The 19,466-nt window shown below is 36.9% G+C and overlaps 1 protein-coding gene across 2 annotated transcripts in view; it reads left to right on the forward strand.

Moving 5' to 3' along the window:
• Positions 1 to 19,466, forward strand: part of EDIL3 (EGF like repeats and discoidin domains 3) — a 407,727-nt gene that overhangs the window by 236,638 nt on the left and 151,623 nt on the right. For both annotated transcript variants that reach the window (XM_046668389.1, XM_046668390.1), the window contains one exon: positions 7,852 to 7,965. In XM_046668389.1, coding sequence (XP_046524345.1) covers positions 7,852 to 7,965 — 114 coding nt within the window. The remainder of the gene's footprint in view (positions 1 to 7,851; positions 7,966 to 19,466) is intronic.

Here is a 19,466-nt window from a genome sequence, read left to right on the forward strand (position 1 = left end):
TGGATTTCAGGAACAAAATTAGAACAGATGTCCATTATACCCAAACCACTTAAGATTTTGAGAAAAATTGCTAAGAGGAGTAAAAGGATTGGGAGATAAAGGTATTCAAAACTAGGATTTCGGGACAGGAGTCTGACCTAGATCAGTAATGTTAATATTACTGGGACATTATAAACATTTTGAGATCAAGGACCATGTATTATCCCATATCTGTCCTCAGCACACAGACTGGTACCTTGAAGACGAGGATGAAGTGGCGGTGAAGAGGGGTACTAACATTTCCTGGTGGTGGTAAAGTGGACTGGTGAATAGCGTAGATTCTTGAGATAAGTCATCTGGATTTTCATCTCAGCTTTACCACCTATGTGACTCTGGGCAAGTTGCTTAAATTTTCAATGTCTCAATTCCGTCATCTGTATAACACTTATGATAATGGTAACTAGGTCAGAGGGTGTGATGTTATATATAAAATGCTTAAAACCATGGTTGGCACATAGTAAGTAATCTGCAAGTGGGTGGATGTGCTAATTGTTGTCCATCAGCTGTCATCCTGAAGTGCTGTTTGTCCATGCTTGTGTTACTGAAGCTTCCATAGAGGTAAACTCTAAAGATTATGAACCACTTTGCAGAATGCAAGCAGTGAATTTTGTTGGAGCAAAAGCCTGAAGAAGACTCTCTTGTCAATAATGACTTTCTACTGTAGGTAGCTTTCCTTGGGGTCTGCTGAAAATGTAAAGTGGAAAGCATGACCATATGCTGAAAATTAAAGTGCTTATATAAAAGAACAGAAGTAAAATAGGGAGAAATTACATTCTAGTTGAAACTTCAAGTAGGATTCCCCAGTAAAATACGGGATGCCCAGGCAAATTTGAATTTTAGATGAACTATATTTTTGGTATAAGTATGAGCAAAATATTGCATGGATGTCTTGTATTTTTATTTGCTATATCTGGCAAACCTAAATATTAGGAGGTCTGTATGCAGTTCAAACCAAGCTAAATGTTTAAAGATACATGGCTCTAGTCATCATGTCATGTGGTTTGAGTAATATGGACCCAACATAAATTTCCCTTCTGACTTTTTGAATTATTTTTTCCAGAATGTTACCCCTAATGAAATTCTAGAGTATATGAATGACCTCTCTTAAACACAGATCTTTTCAGTCTCATGCCCCCTTCCACACTTCTTGAATTCTCTATTAACTCCTCAGTATTCAAGGACTAAAGTTCAAACTCCTCGACTTGATTTGCAAGGCTGTAAAAATCTGGTCCCGGGCTGCCTAGTAGTTCCAACCAACATCCCTAGGAGTTCCACACACGTAGTCCCTGTGCATACCCACATGCTTAAAAGTGCTCGGTTCTCTCTGAAAACTTTGTGTTCGTTAACGTTCCTTCTCACTTTAACACATCTAAAAAATTCCTGCTAATCCTTTAAGCACCAACCACATGTTACTTTCTTTAAGTAATCTTCCACATGTCCTCTAGGCAAAGCCACTGCCTCTTCTATGATCACAGTACATTTTGTACATAATGGTATATGGCACACATTTCACTATATTTTATAATGATTATCTTTCCCCTGAGTAGAATTATAGAAGATGAGATCTCTTAGAACAGGAGCTATCTCTATTCCCCGATGTGTCCAATCATGTATTTTAGACCCTGATTCATAGAAGGTGCTCATCAAAGTTTTAATGAATGAATGAGTGGGTAAAGGTGACCATATGAATCGTAACAGTGCTTCCCGTGTCAATCCCAATCACTGTAGAAAAAATCCAAAATAGTTGATCATCAGTATTGACCACTAAAACTAGAGAGAGCTGCAAGTGAAATAAATTTAACATGCAGCTGACAGAATAGGGTGGTTAATTTTGGATAAAGCATTATGAATATGCAAAAATGTATGTGATAACATATCATAGTAAAAGTAGGAAACCAGGAAATATACGACTTTCATATTTGGAACAAAGAACTATGGGACAATGAGGAGTCAGATCTGTAGAATTATTAGATGCATATTAATTTGGCAAATTAACTTTACAGAGTAATTAGTCATAACTCTGGATAACTCAGAAGCATTTTCCCTGGTCAACTAGACTCCTCCTCAAAAACTCAACATTCTCTAGTTGCTAGATTGACTTAGGTATTGATATTTGAAATTTCTTTGAGAAAGTGCATTCATTCTCCTATTAGAGCATTGTTACTCTGCAGAGTAACTGACTATTTATTTCCCTGTTTATCTACTGTATTGTAGCCTTGAGAAAAGTAAGGGACTGTGACATATTAATCTTTGCATTCTTAGCACCTAGGATAGAACTAAGGGTGGATGGCTGGATGGCTGGATGGGCTTCGTATGCAGAGGTTCTATGGTGTTTGTCAACCCTGGTCACCCTTAGACTCACCTGGACTCCTATATAAACAATATTACTGCCTTCCTTCTACCTAAATCCATGTAAATCAGAATCTATGGTATGGGGACTCTGCATTGGCATGTTTTAAAAATTCTAACTTTTAAAAGGATCATTGTTCTAACTCCATTTTCCTTACTAGAACCCCTTTAGAAGTAGGCTGGTACACCTACCCCAGTCGAGGGACTCAGAGTACAGTTGATGACTCCCCAGGTGTCTAATATTCCCAGTTCTTTCTTACCAATCAACAAATATTTAGTGCAGGGTGAGTTATGTGAGTGCTGCATGCCCCTGAGGTAGTGTCCTTTGAGATGGTTTGCTTTTTGGTGAAAATTTTCCCCCAAGATACCAATTCTTTTTGGCTTCTCCTGTATGTTTTTCATGTAGCTTTTACTTATGAAGTTGTTTCAGTGCCTCAGATATTTTAGTTACAATATCCTCTTGATTACTCCCTCCCTCCCAATGCTTCTTCTATGCCCCTGGTTTTGATTTTTATAAGTCCCTTGGAATAGCTATCTTATCTTACTGCCCAAACGTCTAATTAAGGCAAATAAGGCCTTATTGGAATAATTTTATATGGAAACATCCTGGAGAACTGGGCTCTACCTGGATACTAGTAGCAAAGGTTTCTGTATCTAAATTGAGATCTCAAAATAAATGTTAGGATGCCAGGATACAGATGGACAGAGTAGGATCTTTGTTAGTAAGTGGTGATGGATAAATACCTGTTGAATTTGGGTTTCTGTTTTTATGCTATTGTTCTTGACAGATGAAGATTATAAATAAATTATTATGAAAGGTTTGTGTATAAGATGTTCTGATTGAAGAATGCTGATTTTAATTTGCTATTTTAAAATGAATTACTAATGATATAGCAGAAGGCCAGATCAAGGGAGTTCAAGTACGCAAAATTAAAAATATGCTGGTCCCAGAAATGACTGGGAAATCCTGTAGATAATTCTGATTATGACACAATTAAATTCAGTATCTGAGTGAGAGGATAGAATTCCTCGAAATTCATCATAATTTATTCAGCCTTAAAAGAGAAATTAAAAAGCCATAGACTTTAGGTAAGGAAAAAAATAAAAGGTCAAATTTTAAAAGGCAATCTCTCACAGGAGGTCTGGAGACTATTTAACAGCTAATGGGGAGCCCAGGGAAGATGGGTTGTTAAGGATCAAAAATAGCATGCTCTTGAAGATAAGCTCTTGCCAGCTAATTAACAGTCAATAACAATATTGCGGGAGGAAAGACAGCCCAAGGGAAGGGAATAAGGAAGTCAAGAAATTATGTCTTTTTAAAGAAAAAAAACCCGTTATCATGGTGTCCTTTTAATACACGAAAACAAGGGTCCTCAGCCTAAGAACCACTTGTTCCTTCCTGATGCTCATGGAGCCCGGATGTACTTGGGGATGAAAAGAAGATAATTTCATGATTGAATTAAGTTGTTTTTGTCTCCACTCAAGAGGAAGTTAAATGAATTTCTGTCCCTACAAGGATTGGATGTCCTGGTCTAAATGGTAGTCAGGATTCAAAATATTCTAAGCCAGGTTGGCAAAGTAAATGTAGCTGAACTACTCGGGCAAGATGGCATCTGCCTGCTGAGTTCTGGGGAAACTCAAGGATGAATTGGGACACTCATGGCACGGGATTGCAACTTGCTGTCATTCCTACTCTGCAGATTGCAAATGTGAGCCAGTTTGAAAACTAATTCATTAATTCGTTATTTAGTTAATTGATTAATTTTAACAGTCTCCAGGGGAGGCCCCAGGGAATTAGACTCCAGAAATCTCTATTTCATCTCTGGCCAGCTGGTGGACTCTATAATGAAGAATGGCACTTCTGAATATTTAAATATAATTATCTAAAAAGAAGAAATATGATTTCTGTGGCAAAAAAAAACTGTGCCCAGAGAAGCTGTTGTTTTTTGAAGGCACAAATAAGGAGCTAGCAAATCTAATTCCAATTTTCAAAAACTCTTTGACAATCTACCACTCCAAAGTCAGTTTCATGGGTTTTGGGACTATACAATGATGGGTCTGCCAAAGATCCAGAGAAAAAGAAGACTAGGAGTGACTGAGCACTTCTCAGCATGTAGATGTATATAAGATCAGGAGGCCTCAGAGTGATCTTAATGAGTATATGTGTTTGTCAATTACTGGAGAAGGCTTCTTACACTGAAATCTCCAGTGTGCATGGGTTGACATTATTTCTATTAGCAAATACCCAAGCCAAAGAGGATAGACTACCAACATACCTTTACAAATCTGCATAAAATAGGCTAAGTGCAGGGGCTGGCCCCGTGGCCGAGTGGTTAAGTTCGCGCGCTCCCGCTGCAGGCGGCCCAGTGTTTCGTTAGTTCGAATCCTGGGCGCGACATGGCACTGCTCATCAGACCACGCTGAGGCAGCGTCCCGCATGCCACAACTAGAAGAACCCACAACGAAGAATACACAACTATGTACCGGGGGGCTTTGGGGAGAAAAAGGAAAAAATAAAATCTTTAAAAAAAAAAATAGGCTAAGTGCAACAAAATGGCAGAGATGAAGAATGTAATTTTGCATATAATATAAATGAACCTGTGTAATTAGTTACAACAGAGCCAAGGACCTGGAAATCCTTGTAGAGTACTTGTTTGATTCAAAGAAATGCATGCTCTTATGACCAACTGTCTTTCATTTCTCCCTCTCCTTTTTTCCTTTATCTTGCCTTTTTCTTCTTTCTCACACACCCAAAAATGTGTATCATGAGTTTCCATCTGGAAATCCTTGTTCAGCTCTTGTCACTGTGCCTCAGTCAGACTAGATGGTGGGTTTTCAAAGTTTTATGTCTTCAGAGTGAAGACTCAGGACTCAGATGGTTGTCTTGATTATGAAATTCAATTTTGAATGAGGCTATCTTTTTAAAACAGTTTTAATGAAGCAGTCATAGAAGTGAAAACCTCAAAACACGATAGCTACTATTATTATATGTGAACTATAAATATGAAAAAATATGGAAATTCCTATTTTATATGGGGACTGCTATGTCAAATTTTTCTTCGTTATAAAAGAATCTAGGATATTCCAGTATATTTGGAATAGATGAGGATTTTTTTCTGGAAATGATAATGTCTTGATTTATGACAGAGACGAGTATCTGATTTATTACAAAGATGTTTAATTTTCATTTCATTACATTATATTCTGTGAACATTTATATCTAGTCTTTAATTAAACGTGATTTATTCAAATTGAGGTCTGTTTCCATTTAGATTGCTTGCAGAGTTAATCGCAGGGCAAACAGTCTTCTCTGCTGAAAGACCTCCCGCATTAAATTAATATCTACACACATCTGTATAATTTACATCTGTGGTCTGAGCCTGCATGTTCCTAGATATGTACATATGCAGAAATGTTTTACTTATTTTGCTACTATATTAAAGTACATAACTTATTTAACGTAACCTTTGTATCTTTATGAATTTAGGTTTAAGGTAGTTTTTTGAGTTGAAAAAAAATTGAAAAATGCGCAAACAATAAAATGTCATTCTCTATCACAAATTGAGTATGGACATAAAGCATTTTCACTTCAGCAAGTGCAATTACAGTTCATTCTATGTTAACCTCTGGGTAAATGTGTAACTATTGTTTTTTTAGCATCAGATGTCCTTAATTATAACTTCCTTTGTTGATGATGTAGATCTGGCCTGATGAACAAATAGCTGGAAGGGTCAAAGGATGATTTATCTTGATTAGGTTGGCATGTTAAGTACTATTTATTGTATAAAGATTTGGAAGAAATAAGGAAGCAACAAACAACAGTGCCTGCATATCCTTAATAGTATGTACAGTAACTCTTGATTGTTCTCACATTGTTGACTAAGAAAATTTCCTTCTATTCACATTTCAATGCAGCAAGAGCTGGGTTTGATTTTACTCATGCTATAGTTCAATATTAAAAAAAGCAAATGCTTGGAGCCTCTTACCTGAGAATTAAAATATGTGTTGTACCTATTAGCGTGAAATCCTATCTTTGTCTTGCCTGACTTTATTCATTTCTTAAGTCCTTCCCATGTATGGCTTTACTAGGCCTTTTTGTGTGTGTGTGTGAGGAAGATTGGCCCTGAGTAACATCTGTAGCCAATCTTCCCTTTTTTGCTTAAAGAAGAGTGGGCCAGAGCTAACGTCTGTGCCAATCTTCCTCTATTTTGTGTGTGGGATGCGTCCACAGCATAGCATGATGAGCAGTGTGTAGGTCCGCGCCCAAGATCCGAACCAGCCAACCATGGGCTGTCAAAGCGGACCATATGAACTTAATCAGTATGCCACCGGGCTGGCCCCCACTAGGTCTTTCTAATGTACAAGAGTGCACAGGTGGGCACTAGTGGTCTTCCAGGTAGAGTTTGGCATTTGTGCGGGGATAAAGAACAGTGCAGGTCAGGTGCTGAGTTTGTCAAGCTCACAGTTTGGCTAGGTAAAGGTGTGAAAGGCATGTAAACAGACAATTCCTAAGTAACATGATTTAGGTCTGTACGAAGGAGTTGTGGGAATAAGAGCAGAGAGCGAGTTCATTTGGAGTCGATGATGGGAAGAGAAAGCAATAGGGACTGTGTGTCCTCCAACTCCTCTCCTAGCTCCCACAGAACCCAGCACGTGGCTACACTAGGAGCTAATGATCTCTAAATATCACTGGTTGATATTTCACTGAATTAGTCATTATTTCTTTTTTCATTCAAAATCGTATTCATTGTGTCTGTTGTCCAAAATTAGCATGGAAATTAGTATAATTTGCTGAGTGTTTTTTGTTTCATATGATTTTGCATCAGGTGTAATAATGGTATATCAACGGTAAGTCCCTTTAGTCATCCTAACTTTAGAAGGCCTTGAATGAGATTAGGAAGTGATCATCATTTACATTTATTATACTTTGCATGTAACGAGCTTTAGCTATTAACTCTAATTTGCTCCTCATCGCATTCATCAAAGGCGAACTATTTAGAAACTAAAACACTTCTGTCAGTTAGAAAGTTGATGAATTAAGATGAAATGAGACAGTGTAATTGATAGTTGTTGCTGCAGGGGAGGCTTCTAGGTCTTGTAAGTGATACTAATTCATCTCTCTATCAGGGTTAATTTGTTTGATTTAATTCTAAGGATACACTGAATATTTCCCCAAACTATTCATATTTATTTTCAGGATTGGAGCGTGGTTTAGTTCTGTTGCTCTTTCATTTGTATTTTTAGTTCCATTTGAACTTGATTTAATTTAATTGTTAATAAATTGGAGATTTTATGTGGTATTTGTATTGTTGACTCGAGACATACACACACACACGCACACACGCACACACAATGTAATAGGATTAGTTAGACTTTGTTTTATTTGAAATGCCTAAAATCTACCAGTAACTAATCATTTTTTCACCAATAATTCTCTTCCTCTGATCTTTCTGTTCTCCTCAGATATAAATGAATGTGAAGCTGAGCCTTGCAAAAATGGTGGAATATGTACAGACCTTGTTGCTAACTATTCCTGTGAGTGCCCAGGTGAATTCATGGGAAGAAATTGTCAATACAGTAAGTATTCATATTTATAAATTAACTTTTATTTGCATAGTCTCTATTTCTTGTGGAATTTAGGTTGAAATCAATATAAGTCCAGAGTTCATAATCTATTGAAATGGCGGATTTCATATTTATTGTTATTAATGTGCATATATTCTGCAGGATAGGTCTCACTTAGTGCTTGATAGGCATAGAGAGGTCACCTTGTGGTCTTAAAGGAGGACAACAGTTCCTCAGAGGCCCAAGTGCCTCTTCTATGAATCCCCTTTTGGCTTTTGAGTATGCATATGACCTAAATTTCCACCAGAGTGGTTACTCTGCTTCACACAATAAATTCAGGGTGCTCTAACCAGATAGGCTCCATCACAAATACAAGGTAGAGAAAAAGGAGGATTCATGTTGAGCTGGCCTGCACAATTAGTAAGAATGTTACACACCAACCATTTGTCTTCTTGGAAGCCCAAGACAGTAGTATCTTGAGCTGATGGATCAAACGATAGGACAATAACTTGCCTGAAGTGTTTACAAAGAAGCACAAAACACCCCTCCTTCCCCCAAACAAACAAACATAAAACAAGGAAAAGATAATAGCAGGATTACAGTGAATGGGATGAGACCAGAATTGGGCACCAATACATGCTGGTGAGTACAATAATGATATAGCTTAATAATTGTTGGGCACTTACAGAAACTTTGTACTGCTACTGCTTTGATGTGTATTACGTTATTAGAGCATCACAACGTTATGCAAATTCAGAAGGCAGATGCAGGTGAGAACTCAGAAGCAGAAACTGAGACACATAGACAGTGTAGTTTGCCCAAACTCTCACAGTCAGTGACAGAAGCAGGACTAGAGGGAATCTGGAATCAGGGCTTGTGATTCCCAGTTCAGTGTATTTTCCTCTGTCCAAAGAGATATCTTGATTTAGAGTTCAACAGGATAAACATGAAAGCACACTACACCTCCTCTCTCTCTTACACACATACACACATGCACACAAACACACACATTCCCACACACACTCCTTCCTCTTTAGCCCAGAGTAACAATTTTATTTCTCACTTCTCCTCTCTTCCCTCCCCTTGACAATGGTAATTTATAAAATAAAACAAGAAAACTCATTGAAGAATTTCTTTGGGTTATGTATATAAACAAAATGATGATCCAGGGATGCTCATTATCTTCATCCTGAAAAACTTCATTACAATAATGAAATTCTGAATAACAAAAAAATAACTTGGATTGGGGAAAAATTTTCCAAGCTTAAAAATAATTGGAAGGGTTGGCCCAGTCGCACAGTGGTTAAGTTTGCACACTCCTCTTTGGCAGCCCAGGGTTCACAGGTTGCGATCCTGGGTGTGGACCTAGCACCATTCGTCTGGCCATGCTGTGCTGGTGTCCCACATAAAATACAGGAAGACTGGCACAGATGTTTGTTAGTTCAGGGTCAATCTTCCTCACAAAAAAATATAAAAATAAATAAATAATGGGAGAAGGGCATCGAGTGTGAGTTGAGGAGGGAATCTTTGGGCATGGATGAGTAGAAGGAAAGGACAGTCTGAGTAAGAAGATTGATCATATGGCCAAAGAGACCAATAGCCACCCAGTGACCCAGCCTAGCCACCTTCCTGTAAAGCATTGAACTGAGCACCCACTAAGTTAACTCAAAGTCAGATTCAACTGGTCCTTGGCCCACTCAGGCACAGCTCTTACATCCTTCTTTTCTTTGGTTCATGGGACTTGAAGATGGCTACCTAGTCAGCACTGGAAGTTCTACTAAAAAGCCTCCCCAAGGTGTCTATAAATGAACACTTGATTAATATGATGAAGAACAAAAAACTGTCAGTGACTATTTGATTTTCATGCAGCAAAAACAGAGATCTGGTGCCAGAGTAAAGGACTTTCCAGGCAGGACAGAAACTTTGTCAGAGCTTAAAACAATGGCCGAATAAGAGCATGTCCAGGCATGGTAAGGCCACTTTTGATCCATCGGAGGCCTACCTGGGGGAGCAATAGGTGGATGCGACTTTTCTGTTTTCCTAAAAGGAGAACTACATAGGGGACATGTCATGAGAACCCTGCCTAGGCTTGAGTGTCAGCTCTGAGGTGGTCAAGCCTTAACTCTCTGAATAAACTTAAGAAGAAGTGGTGTCTGAGGTTGTAGACATCCTGGGAGAAGAGACCTAGAGCGTGGAGTTACAAATATGCCCTTGCCTCCATGTGCTGATCAAGGAGCAACCCGACAGCCAGTTGGTTGCCTCCATGTTGAAAATGAAAGGATACCTGGTTGTGAGCTAGATGTTGAAATCAATGACTGAAGCCTGTTCATCCTTTCAGCAGAGATTTTGCTGAGGGCACCACATCCAAAAATACTCTTGAAAAGAGAGAAACCTGATTGATTTTGGAAGGACATATTGAAATACGCTTTGAACTTAGCTGCCACCAGTTTGTGTCTGTCTTCCAATTAGTTTTTGCTATTGTGTTTAACGAAATTCTTTGTTTTTCTTTGACTTGGTTTTATATTTATATAATGTTTAGATTTAAACTCAGACTTCTCTTTGAACATGAATGTGGTAATGAGGTGCCTGCCTTAAGTGATCATATCTTCTGACATTCTACCATTTTCTCTGTTCATCTCTATGCCCTGACAAAGAGATCAGAAAGAGTCACTAAGGGTACATTCTAAAAGATTTTCCTACTGGGGTATTTGTTTTTGTTGTATTGATTTGTAAGAGTTTGTAACAAATTAAGGATCTTTATTCTCCCTATTGTCTAGGTTTCTGGGGACATGGTTCTGCTGTTTTCTTTGGCTTCTTAGAATTTTTAGAAAATCCACAGTAAGAAAGTGCATTCTGCCACAGTGATGACTTAGGACCACACATTGAGAACTTGGAGCATTCACGCACTCCAGGACACAGAGAAGCACTTGCAGGATACAGGTGATGCCAGCTCTAAATCGATTGAGGTTAGGATTTGGGGAGCTGACGTTACATAGATTATACCCAATGTGCTGTCTTCCACTCTGAAGTAAGGTTGATATACTTCCTTCTGAGCTTTGCATCATGTCCCACAGAGGCACCACTGGGTCGGCTTATACCTGCAATAATGGCAGAGAAGCCATTTGTTTTGGCAGGTATTTTGGGAGGGAGAGAGAAGGGAAATGATGGAGACTAACTGCTAGGTGGGTCAGGGGACACCCGCACTGAAATCCTGTTGTCCGTGTGTTCAAATCCAAACCGTCTTCAGTCTAATCTTGGTCTCTCGCACTCATATTCGCTTTGCTAGTTCCATTTCTTTCTTATTTCTACTGCTGGGTTAATTAAGTTCCGGTATGTTTTAAAATGAAATCATTCTCAATGCTCCCCAAAATAATAATAATAAAAGATATGGCAAAGGAATAGAATTGATTTTAAAAAACTGAACAAAAATAATAAACTATAAGCACAAGCAATAAACTAGGGAAACAAGTACAATAAACATGAAAGGCAAATATTTCCTATCCTTAATTTATTATACGTTTCTAGTCAATAAAATTAAACATAACAACAGAAAGAAAAAAAACACAACAGCAAGAACATGAACAGAACCTTCCCTCAAAGGAAGTAGTTTAATATTTATCTTATTATAGTTGAGTTGGGTCTTCATCTTTATCCTTCTGTGTATTTTGAATTTATAAAGATAGGAATATAGTACAAAAATGATCTGGAAAAAATAATTATATTTCCAATGACCACTTAATGAGAGTGCTACTTACGTGAGGGAAATGACTGGACTGATCCTGCGTCTGCCTCTGCCTCTGCCTCTCACCTTATATCGCTGCTCGCTCTCATTTTGGAAGTGCAAATTGGAAGAGGAATGGCAGAAACAAATGGAAATATAGATAAACAGAAACAGATGAAATGCTAAAGAGGAGGAGAGGCTAACGGCAAGCCCTCTAAAGAATACGGAAAAGAAAAAGGAAGAGAAGGGAAGGGGTGAGAGCTGTTCATCCAGGCTCTATGCCAACCAGGAGGTTCCCAGGAAGCTCCCCCCTGCACCCCCCCAACTCTCCAGGAGGAATTTGTCCTTATCACAGGGAGATAATTATAAAGCAAGGGAGGTGACAAAATGAGTTTTTCAAAGACATGACAGTTCCCACTAGACAGTTTTACTGAAGAAAATCCCTTCCCTCCTTCCACATGTGCTCCTTCCACAATCTGTTCTCAACTCAACTCCCAGAGGGAGGCTGGGAAAACAAAAGTCAGAATGTGTCTCCACGCAGCTCAGAATCTTCCAGCGGCTTCTCTTTCCTGAGGCCACAGGTCCTGCCTGCACCTCTACCCTATTTACTCACCTCTCCGACCTCATCTCCCAAGACTCCCACTTCCTTATGCACTGCTTCAGCCACACTAGTCCTTGCGTGAAAGGCGTCTTCTCAGTGACAAGGCCTCTCTACTTCCCTTTCTCGACACCTGAAACACACATTCACCCCCTTCTCTGCTATAGTTTTTCTCCTTAGCATTAATCACTAACATATAGTTTTACTTTTATGTATTGTGTATTGACTGTTCTTCCAATGGAGTGTATCCTTCATGAGGGGGGGATTTTGCTGTTATAATCACAGTTGCCAGAACAGGGCTAGCAAACAGTAAATGCTCAATAAATATTCGCTGAAGGAATGAATGAACCCAGCACTCTGAGTTCCTTAAGTACAGGGATGATATCTGATTTCTCAGTGTCCTCAACTACCATCGAGCTGTTTTTCACCGGACTTTGCATTTTTAAGCAATATTCTAAAGCTGCTTTTGCCAATAGAATAAAGTGTAATCTGGGATATTAGTTGGTACGCAGTAAATGGTATTGCAAGTGGAATCGCTTTCCTTTGACTTGGTAAAATCTTTTATAACTCTGTTTTGCAATGGGGTTATGCAAATGGTTTTAAAATAAGAAGGTAAACAGGGACGCTGTTTCTTTTTAGGCCACTTCGGCATGTGGACATTTTGATAATTTATCTTTAGGTCACTTATTTTTTTATTATCCATTTCAAATAATAAATAGACATTTATGAATGCTGTGATCTGACCAGTTACTACCACTATGAGCCCCAAAAATATAAAAGTGGTAAATTTGGAGATAACTTTTTTCGTGGTCTAGATAGATCTTGATATCTGTCTACTTCTCATCAAAAGATTTGTTCTTCTTAGATCTTAACCTTTCTCTGCCTTTCCCTCATTTTTACCATACCTCCAATTTTAAGGAATTTCTTAAGATTACCTTTGTCAGTATAACTAAATGAAATATTTTTAATATTAATGATACAGTATATTTTTTAAAACTAAATATATTTATTCATTTGCAGTTAAACAATTAAAAGCAAGAAGTTTTTGTTGAGATGCTACTTTCATATTATTTTAAAATCTATGTGAATTCTTTATCATAATGTATGTCTTTAGTTAATATAGCTATTAAGCATTTTTACTTTATAAGGAATGAATTTATATCTAACCCTATCTGTTATGACATGTAGCCCAATTATGTGGTAATAAGTATTATTAGGCAAATCAATCACCTATTAAACATTTTCAATAACAGTGTAATTTTTCAAATGTTAATAACAAATTTTTTAATACTTGTCAAAAATTGTACCTGCAATTTTTCCATTAATTATTTGCTAATTATATTTATATATGGGTTAAAGCAATAATACTTCTGATTTAAACAATTTCACTTAGATTTCCAGATATGGTTCACACAACTTATCATTTAGTTTAGCAGATCTGTTATTATTTTAGTTTTATTTTCCGTTTATTTATTACAGGGGATTTGAATTTGGTTATGTTAAAGTTTAACTGAAATTACATTTGATTGATATGTGAAAATCATTTAGATGTTCCCATACTATTTATTACAGTTACAGCAATTCTTGTAATTAAAGTCCTAATTTATGTTCCCCTGTTGCTTTTAAATGATAGAAGCTCAAATGTTCATCCATGTTCATACACGGCTTGAAAGGAAAATGATGATGAACTGAAATGAGAAACCTATTCTCATAAGAACAGATATGCTTTGCCATGTATGTTTAACAGGATATGATGTTTAAACTAATGTAGAAGCGATGGAAAATGAGAGTGCTTCAGTTAATTAATCTAAAAATAACTAGGATAGTTTTCGTTTATTGGATTATGTGGCCCACAGTAGCCATATACATTTCCCTCCTCGGTGTTTAAATGTGACATGACTCAATTTCAGGAACGGCACTGAATTCACTTCCATCACTGACACTATTTCTGGAAATTAAAATAGTTGCCAAGGGATCTCTTACAAAGCAACATCCTCAAACTATTATGCCAAAAAGTATTGACTTGGATGATTTCAGAAGGTTGTATTAAAAATGGAAACTAAAATCTTCAAGTGAGGATAAAGTGACGTTTCTAAACATCAAAGTGATCTAGTTCTTTAAAAGTTAATAAAATAATCTCGATAATCATATAGCCCTATAGCCCTATACTTTAAGATTTCTATAAAGTAATAAGAACAAAACATAATGATACATGTGAATATATTTTAAAAACTTTAAATTAATATTTCCTTATCTTCATTTCTTGAGCAGCTGTAACTCTTTAAGCCTTCATTACAAATGAGTTACTATGTACAAATACACAAGCATATACAATATGTGCTACATAAATGTACATATGAATTCTTTCTTTTGACATCGGCATATGCTGCCAAGTACATTTTTATACCTACAATCTTATGCAGTGAAATTGCTAAAACATTTTATAGATGACTAAATGATGCAATATGTATTTTTATCTGCTCAACACTTAATTATTGCTTTTGTAAAGACAAGTTCATAAATAACTGCAAACACTCAACTAATTTTAAATTTTGTCACCAACTAATTGTCATGTGATAATGTTGATTTTAATTTAGACTTTTAACTTACCATGTGCCAAGCCCTGTCCTAAGTGCTTAAATATTATTTAATCCTCTTAGTGCTCTTTGTAGTGGGTTCCATTTATCACTAGCTCCATTTTACAGACAGCTGAGCTACTGAGCAATTAAATGATTTGCGTGGGTTCACATGGCTAGTCAACGGCAGAGCCTGGCCTGAACCCACCCTGGGCACTGCAGCCACAGAGCCTACAGTCCTCAGCGTGACTGATCCTGCCCCTTGTCGGATGAAAGGAACACTGTTTATTACCCTTGCACTGGAGGAGTGGCCTGGGTGAGTGGTGGCAGAGTAAGAGGAAAGAGCACAGGCTTTCATTCAGACAGAAATGGGATCTCAACTCTGGCTTTTTCTCTTTGTAACTATATGTCTGAACAAGTTAGTTGTCCTTTCTGAGCCTCAGATTCCTCAACTGTGAATGGAATTAATAATACCATTTGGTTTATGTTCATGGGAAGATTAAAATTAATAGCATATGTAAAGTACCTGGTAAAAAAACTAGGTCACTAAATGTAAATAATCAGATAATTGCATAAATAGATAGACACAAGGATCTTTGAGATATTTGAAAAGACAACCCCAGTGTATCCCACCTTTTCTTTTGCTATAGTTTTCTGCAACTTTAAATTGTATTATATACTCAAACAATTTGCCTGTCTTTAGTAACTGACTCTATGGGCTTGAGAACAGCTTGTGTAGTGGTCAGCTATGGTGTCTTGTATACAATATTTTGCAAGTACATAAGTTTATGATATCCTGTGGCATTAATATAAATTTTAATAAATATTATTACTCCAACCAAAACCGTTATAGTAGATAAGAATTGCCTTTTTTGAAAAATATGACATCGTGACATACTTCTGAACCACAGATACCTAATTTTATTTCTTACCAGTGTTTTTATGACTGCAATTATTGTAAGCTGTCACTGTTATTTGGTCAAGAATTTTAGTAAATGGTGAATAGAAACTAACAGTGAAACAAATAATTCCAGCATTTTCTTACCCAATATAGATCATCAAAGATTATAGTTTTATATAACATTAAATTTCTACTCTACCTTATCCAGATACGACATAGATCAAAAGCAAAATGTAAATAGAGTCTAATATAGAGATTTTTAAAAATAAGAGGTATTTATAGGGAAGTGAAAATGAAAATTAATGCACACAAAAATTTAATAAGAAAATTGCATAAGTCCAGTATTATAAATTAGTGAATGTATTCAATTATGTGATCAAATAAACTAGCCACAAATATTTATTGAATTTTTCTTAAGATAACTGTGTACAGGGTTTTTAGAACATATATGAATGAATTAATTTATTCACAAAATTGCATCAAACAGTAGCCACTCTCTAGAGCTGGGGCAAAAATGGTAATTAAATTCAGTTTCTGCTCTCACGGAGTATACAGATTAGTGGGAGAGAAAAACAAGAATTATATGTGTAATTATAAAACATAATGAACGCCATGAATGCAAAGAAGAGGGAGCCATGGCAGAGACGCCTGTTCTGTTTTGAGAGTTCAAGGAAGTGACATTTGAACTGTTTTGTAGGTACCAAACAGGAGGAGGGTGGTGGAGGTGAGAATTTTACAAGAAGGATGATATTCTCTAGGATAAGCAGACCTTTGTTCTTAAGAATCTTCATGTTTAGTGGTTAAGTTCCGATTTCTGTGTAATCATTATGAGATGAGGTTTTTAGGATGATCACTTACCTGTTAGGCCTTGATAATGTCAGGTCAAGGCCAGTTGATAGCAAACAATATTTATTTGTTTGCTATCAAATAATCTGCCTTTTTTTTTTTTAAAGATTGGCACCTGAGCTAACAACTGTTGCGGATCTTCTCTTTTTCTTTTCTCTCTGCCGTCTCTCTCCAAATCCCCCCAGGATATAGTTGTATATTTTAGTTGTGGATCTTTCTAGTTGTAGTACGTGGGACACCGCCTCAGCGTGGCCTGATGACTGGTGCCATGTCCACGCCCAGGATCCGAACCAGAGAAACCCTGGGCCTCCATAGTGGAGAGCTCGAACTTAACCACTTGACCACAGGGCAGGCCCCTCAAATAATCTGTCTTATAAACTATCTTTTTGTGAACCACAAGGGATTTTTAAAATACTATAATAGACTTTAACGTTTGTAAATGTAGCAAGAAATCAAAGACAAGCAAAGAAAAATAATCATTAACTAGAATCCTAATTTTATTCCAGATAAAAAATATCTGCTGTGTTTTAGAAATTTGAATGGGTTTAGCAATGATTTTTTTCTTTGAAACCATTGCCTAAGATAATTTAAGATTAATTTACTTTCCTTGACATAATAAAATAGTAATTAATCCAGAACTCAATTAGGACAAGAGGACAGTTTACCTCAGGCTGCCCCCTTTGTGAATATAGAAAAAATAAAGACATTTACTGTGAGTTGATGAAAGTTTAATATTCAGGATTAATTGTATAATGTTAAATCCAAAATATGTAATATTCAAAACTACACCTAAATTTATAGCGATACAAGTGGAAATAACCATAACTATAAATACTTGAGTATGAATAATTATTTTAACCTAATTTCTCACATTCTTTTTAAAGACATGACAATAAGTTAAAAAAACTAGAATGCTGTGCAAGTATATCAATAGTCCTCAAGGAAAGAAATGATTCCAATGTTACTGTAGGATGAAGTCTTTGCAACAATAAACACAAAAAATTGACTCAATGACAAAACCGAATTGGACTTTCTGTGTCTGACGCAGAATTTCCATCTTCAATCAGATGCCTCTGGGTATATTTTTCCAAATATTGCCCAACAGTTTCGTACAGACTTCTCACACCTTAGAGGTTCACCTGCTGTACTTTAAAGTGATAATGTAATACAGGAAAGACAAAAAAATAATCTGCAAAACGCTCAAATAGACCTAGGACTTGCTAAATACCTGTAACAAATTGAATCAGATTCTCATTACCTGACAGTTTTGTATTTGATTGCAATAATCGCTGAAACAGCCAGGAAGACTGTCATGATTTTGCCGTTAGGTCAACATTCCCATTATGTGCTAAACTGAATATGCCCAGGGCTTAAAATTTAGTCTTGCATTTATTCTCCAGGCTAAAACTCACTCTACTATTTCCTATTTCAAAGACAAAGAAAGATGACGTACACAGAGATGAGGAGAGTTTGGGAACAGTATAACTTGATTTAATCCTCATAAAATTTGGAACTGTAGTGTGTGATTGAAAAATATTGTATTTTTCTCAGATTGAAAATATCAATCTTTTCAACCATCACTCCACCTCTCACTCTTGTAAAAAAAAAAAAAAAAGGGAAAAACCCAAATAAAGTATGTACAATATAGGAAAACACAAATCTCTCTATAAGGAAACTTCTAGAAAAGAAGTCATCCTAGGGTTCGAAAGTTGGACATGGTTAAAATGTAATTTGTGGGCAGGTTATTATCCTCTACATATGTTAACATGGCATTTTTGAGTGCTTAAGTGAAATTTTGAGTCTGAATATCAAAGTGAGGCTGAAATGGTTATTTCCTAATGGAGAAATTACAGGCACAAGTCACAGTGGTTTCTGCTTTTATCACATCCACTGAGCAGCAGAGATAAATGCTTTTCTCAAATAGGAGAAAAGAAAGAATACAAATGGTTTCTGATCTTTTTACCGAATGTGCACGATTTTCCATGATTTCCTGAAATCCAAAGGATTTCAAATAGTTGCAGTAAAATTTTACTGGCAACCAAGGAGCTAAGTTGGGCAGTGACACCAACAACTGGCATGCCCCTAGTTGTGGTTTTCAACCAAATCAGCAGGCTTTGAAGTGATGTTTTCCAGCAGCAGGTAAGACAAAGAGCCACTTACATGTTTTGAATTTCATCTTCAAAGCAATCTTCTTCAGCTGAAGGATAGGGGCACAACAGACTTCTTTCCTGTGTGGGCATATTGTAGGTGCAATTGGCATCCTGGTAAGGTAACGCAGCCAGCTATTAAAAGACAGATGGTAGCTCAGGGAAACATTGTAATAAAGATTCAGATTCAGGGGTCAGATGAGAATGGTGAAGTGGTAAGATTCAACGCTAGTGCTGAGAGAGAGTAAAAGGAGTAAAGAGTATAAGATTGAAAGATTGCTAAGGATAGAATTTAAGACAGGTAAAAGTACAAAAAAATAAAATAAAAGACTAATCGGAGAAATAGAACGAGAATGAAGACTTAGAGAGGGCAAGGAAAAGAATGTTTCCAAAACAGGAGCTGGTCAAGGAAATAGATACCTAAGAAAAGATTAATTCAGAGCCTCAAACAACGATCGGGCCTTAAATAATTGTGGTGGGTAGAAGAGAATGCCAGGTGGCGGCTATTCCGGATTGAGCTGGTGCTGAGCGGGAAATAAGAGCCTCAGACCACTCTTCCCAGGTTAAGGGCTCTCTGCTTTGAGCATTATCTTAAACCCCAAAGAGCCATTAGGGTGGCCAAGGACCTACAAATAAATTTCATAATAGTTACCTTAATAGCTTTATCTGGTCAATAATACACATTCTTTTTAGAGCTCTAAAGGGAGTGGACACATAAAGTATC

This window comes from Equus quagga, chromosome 7 (genome assembly GCF_021613505.1).
Source record: "Equus quagga isolate Etosha38 chromosome 7, UCLA_HA_Equagga_1.0, whole genome shotgun sequence".
Taxonomy (NCBI): Eukaryota; Metazoa; Chordata; class Mammalia; order Perissodactyla; family Equidae; genus Equus; species Equus quagga.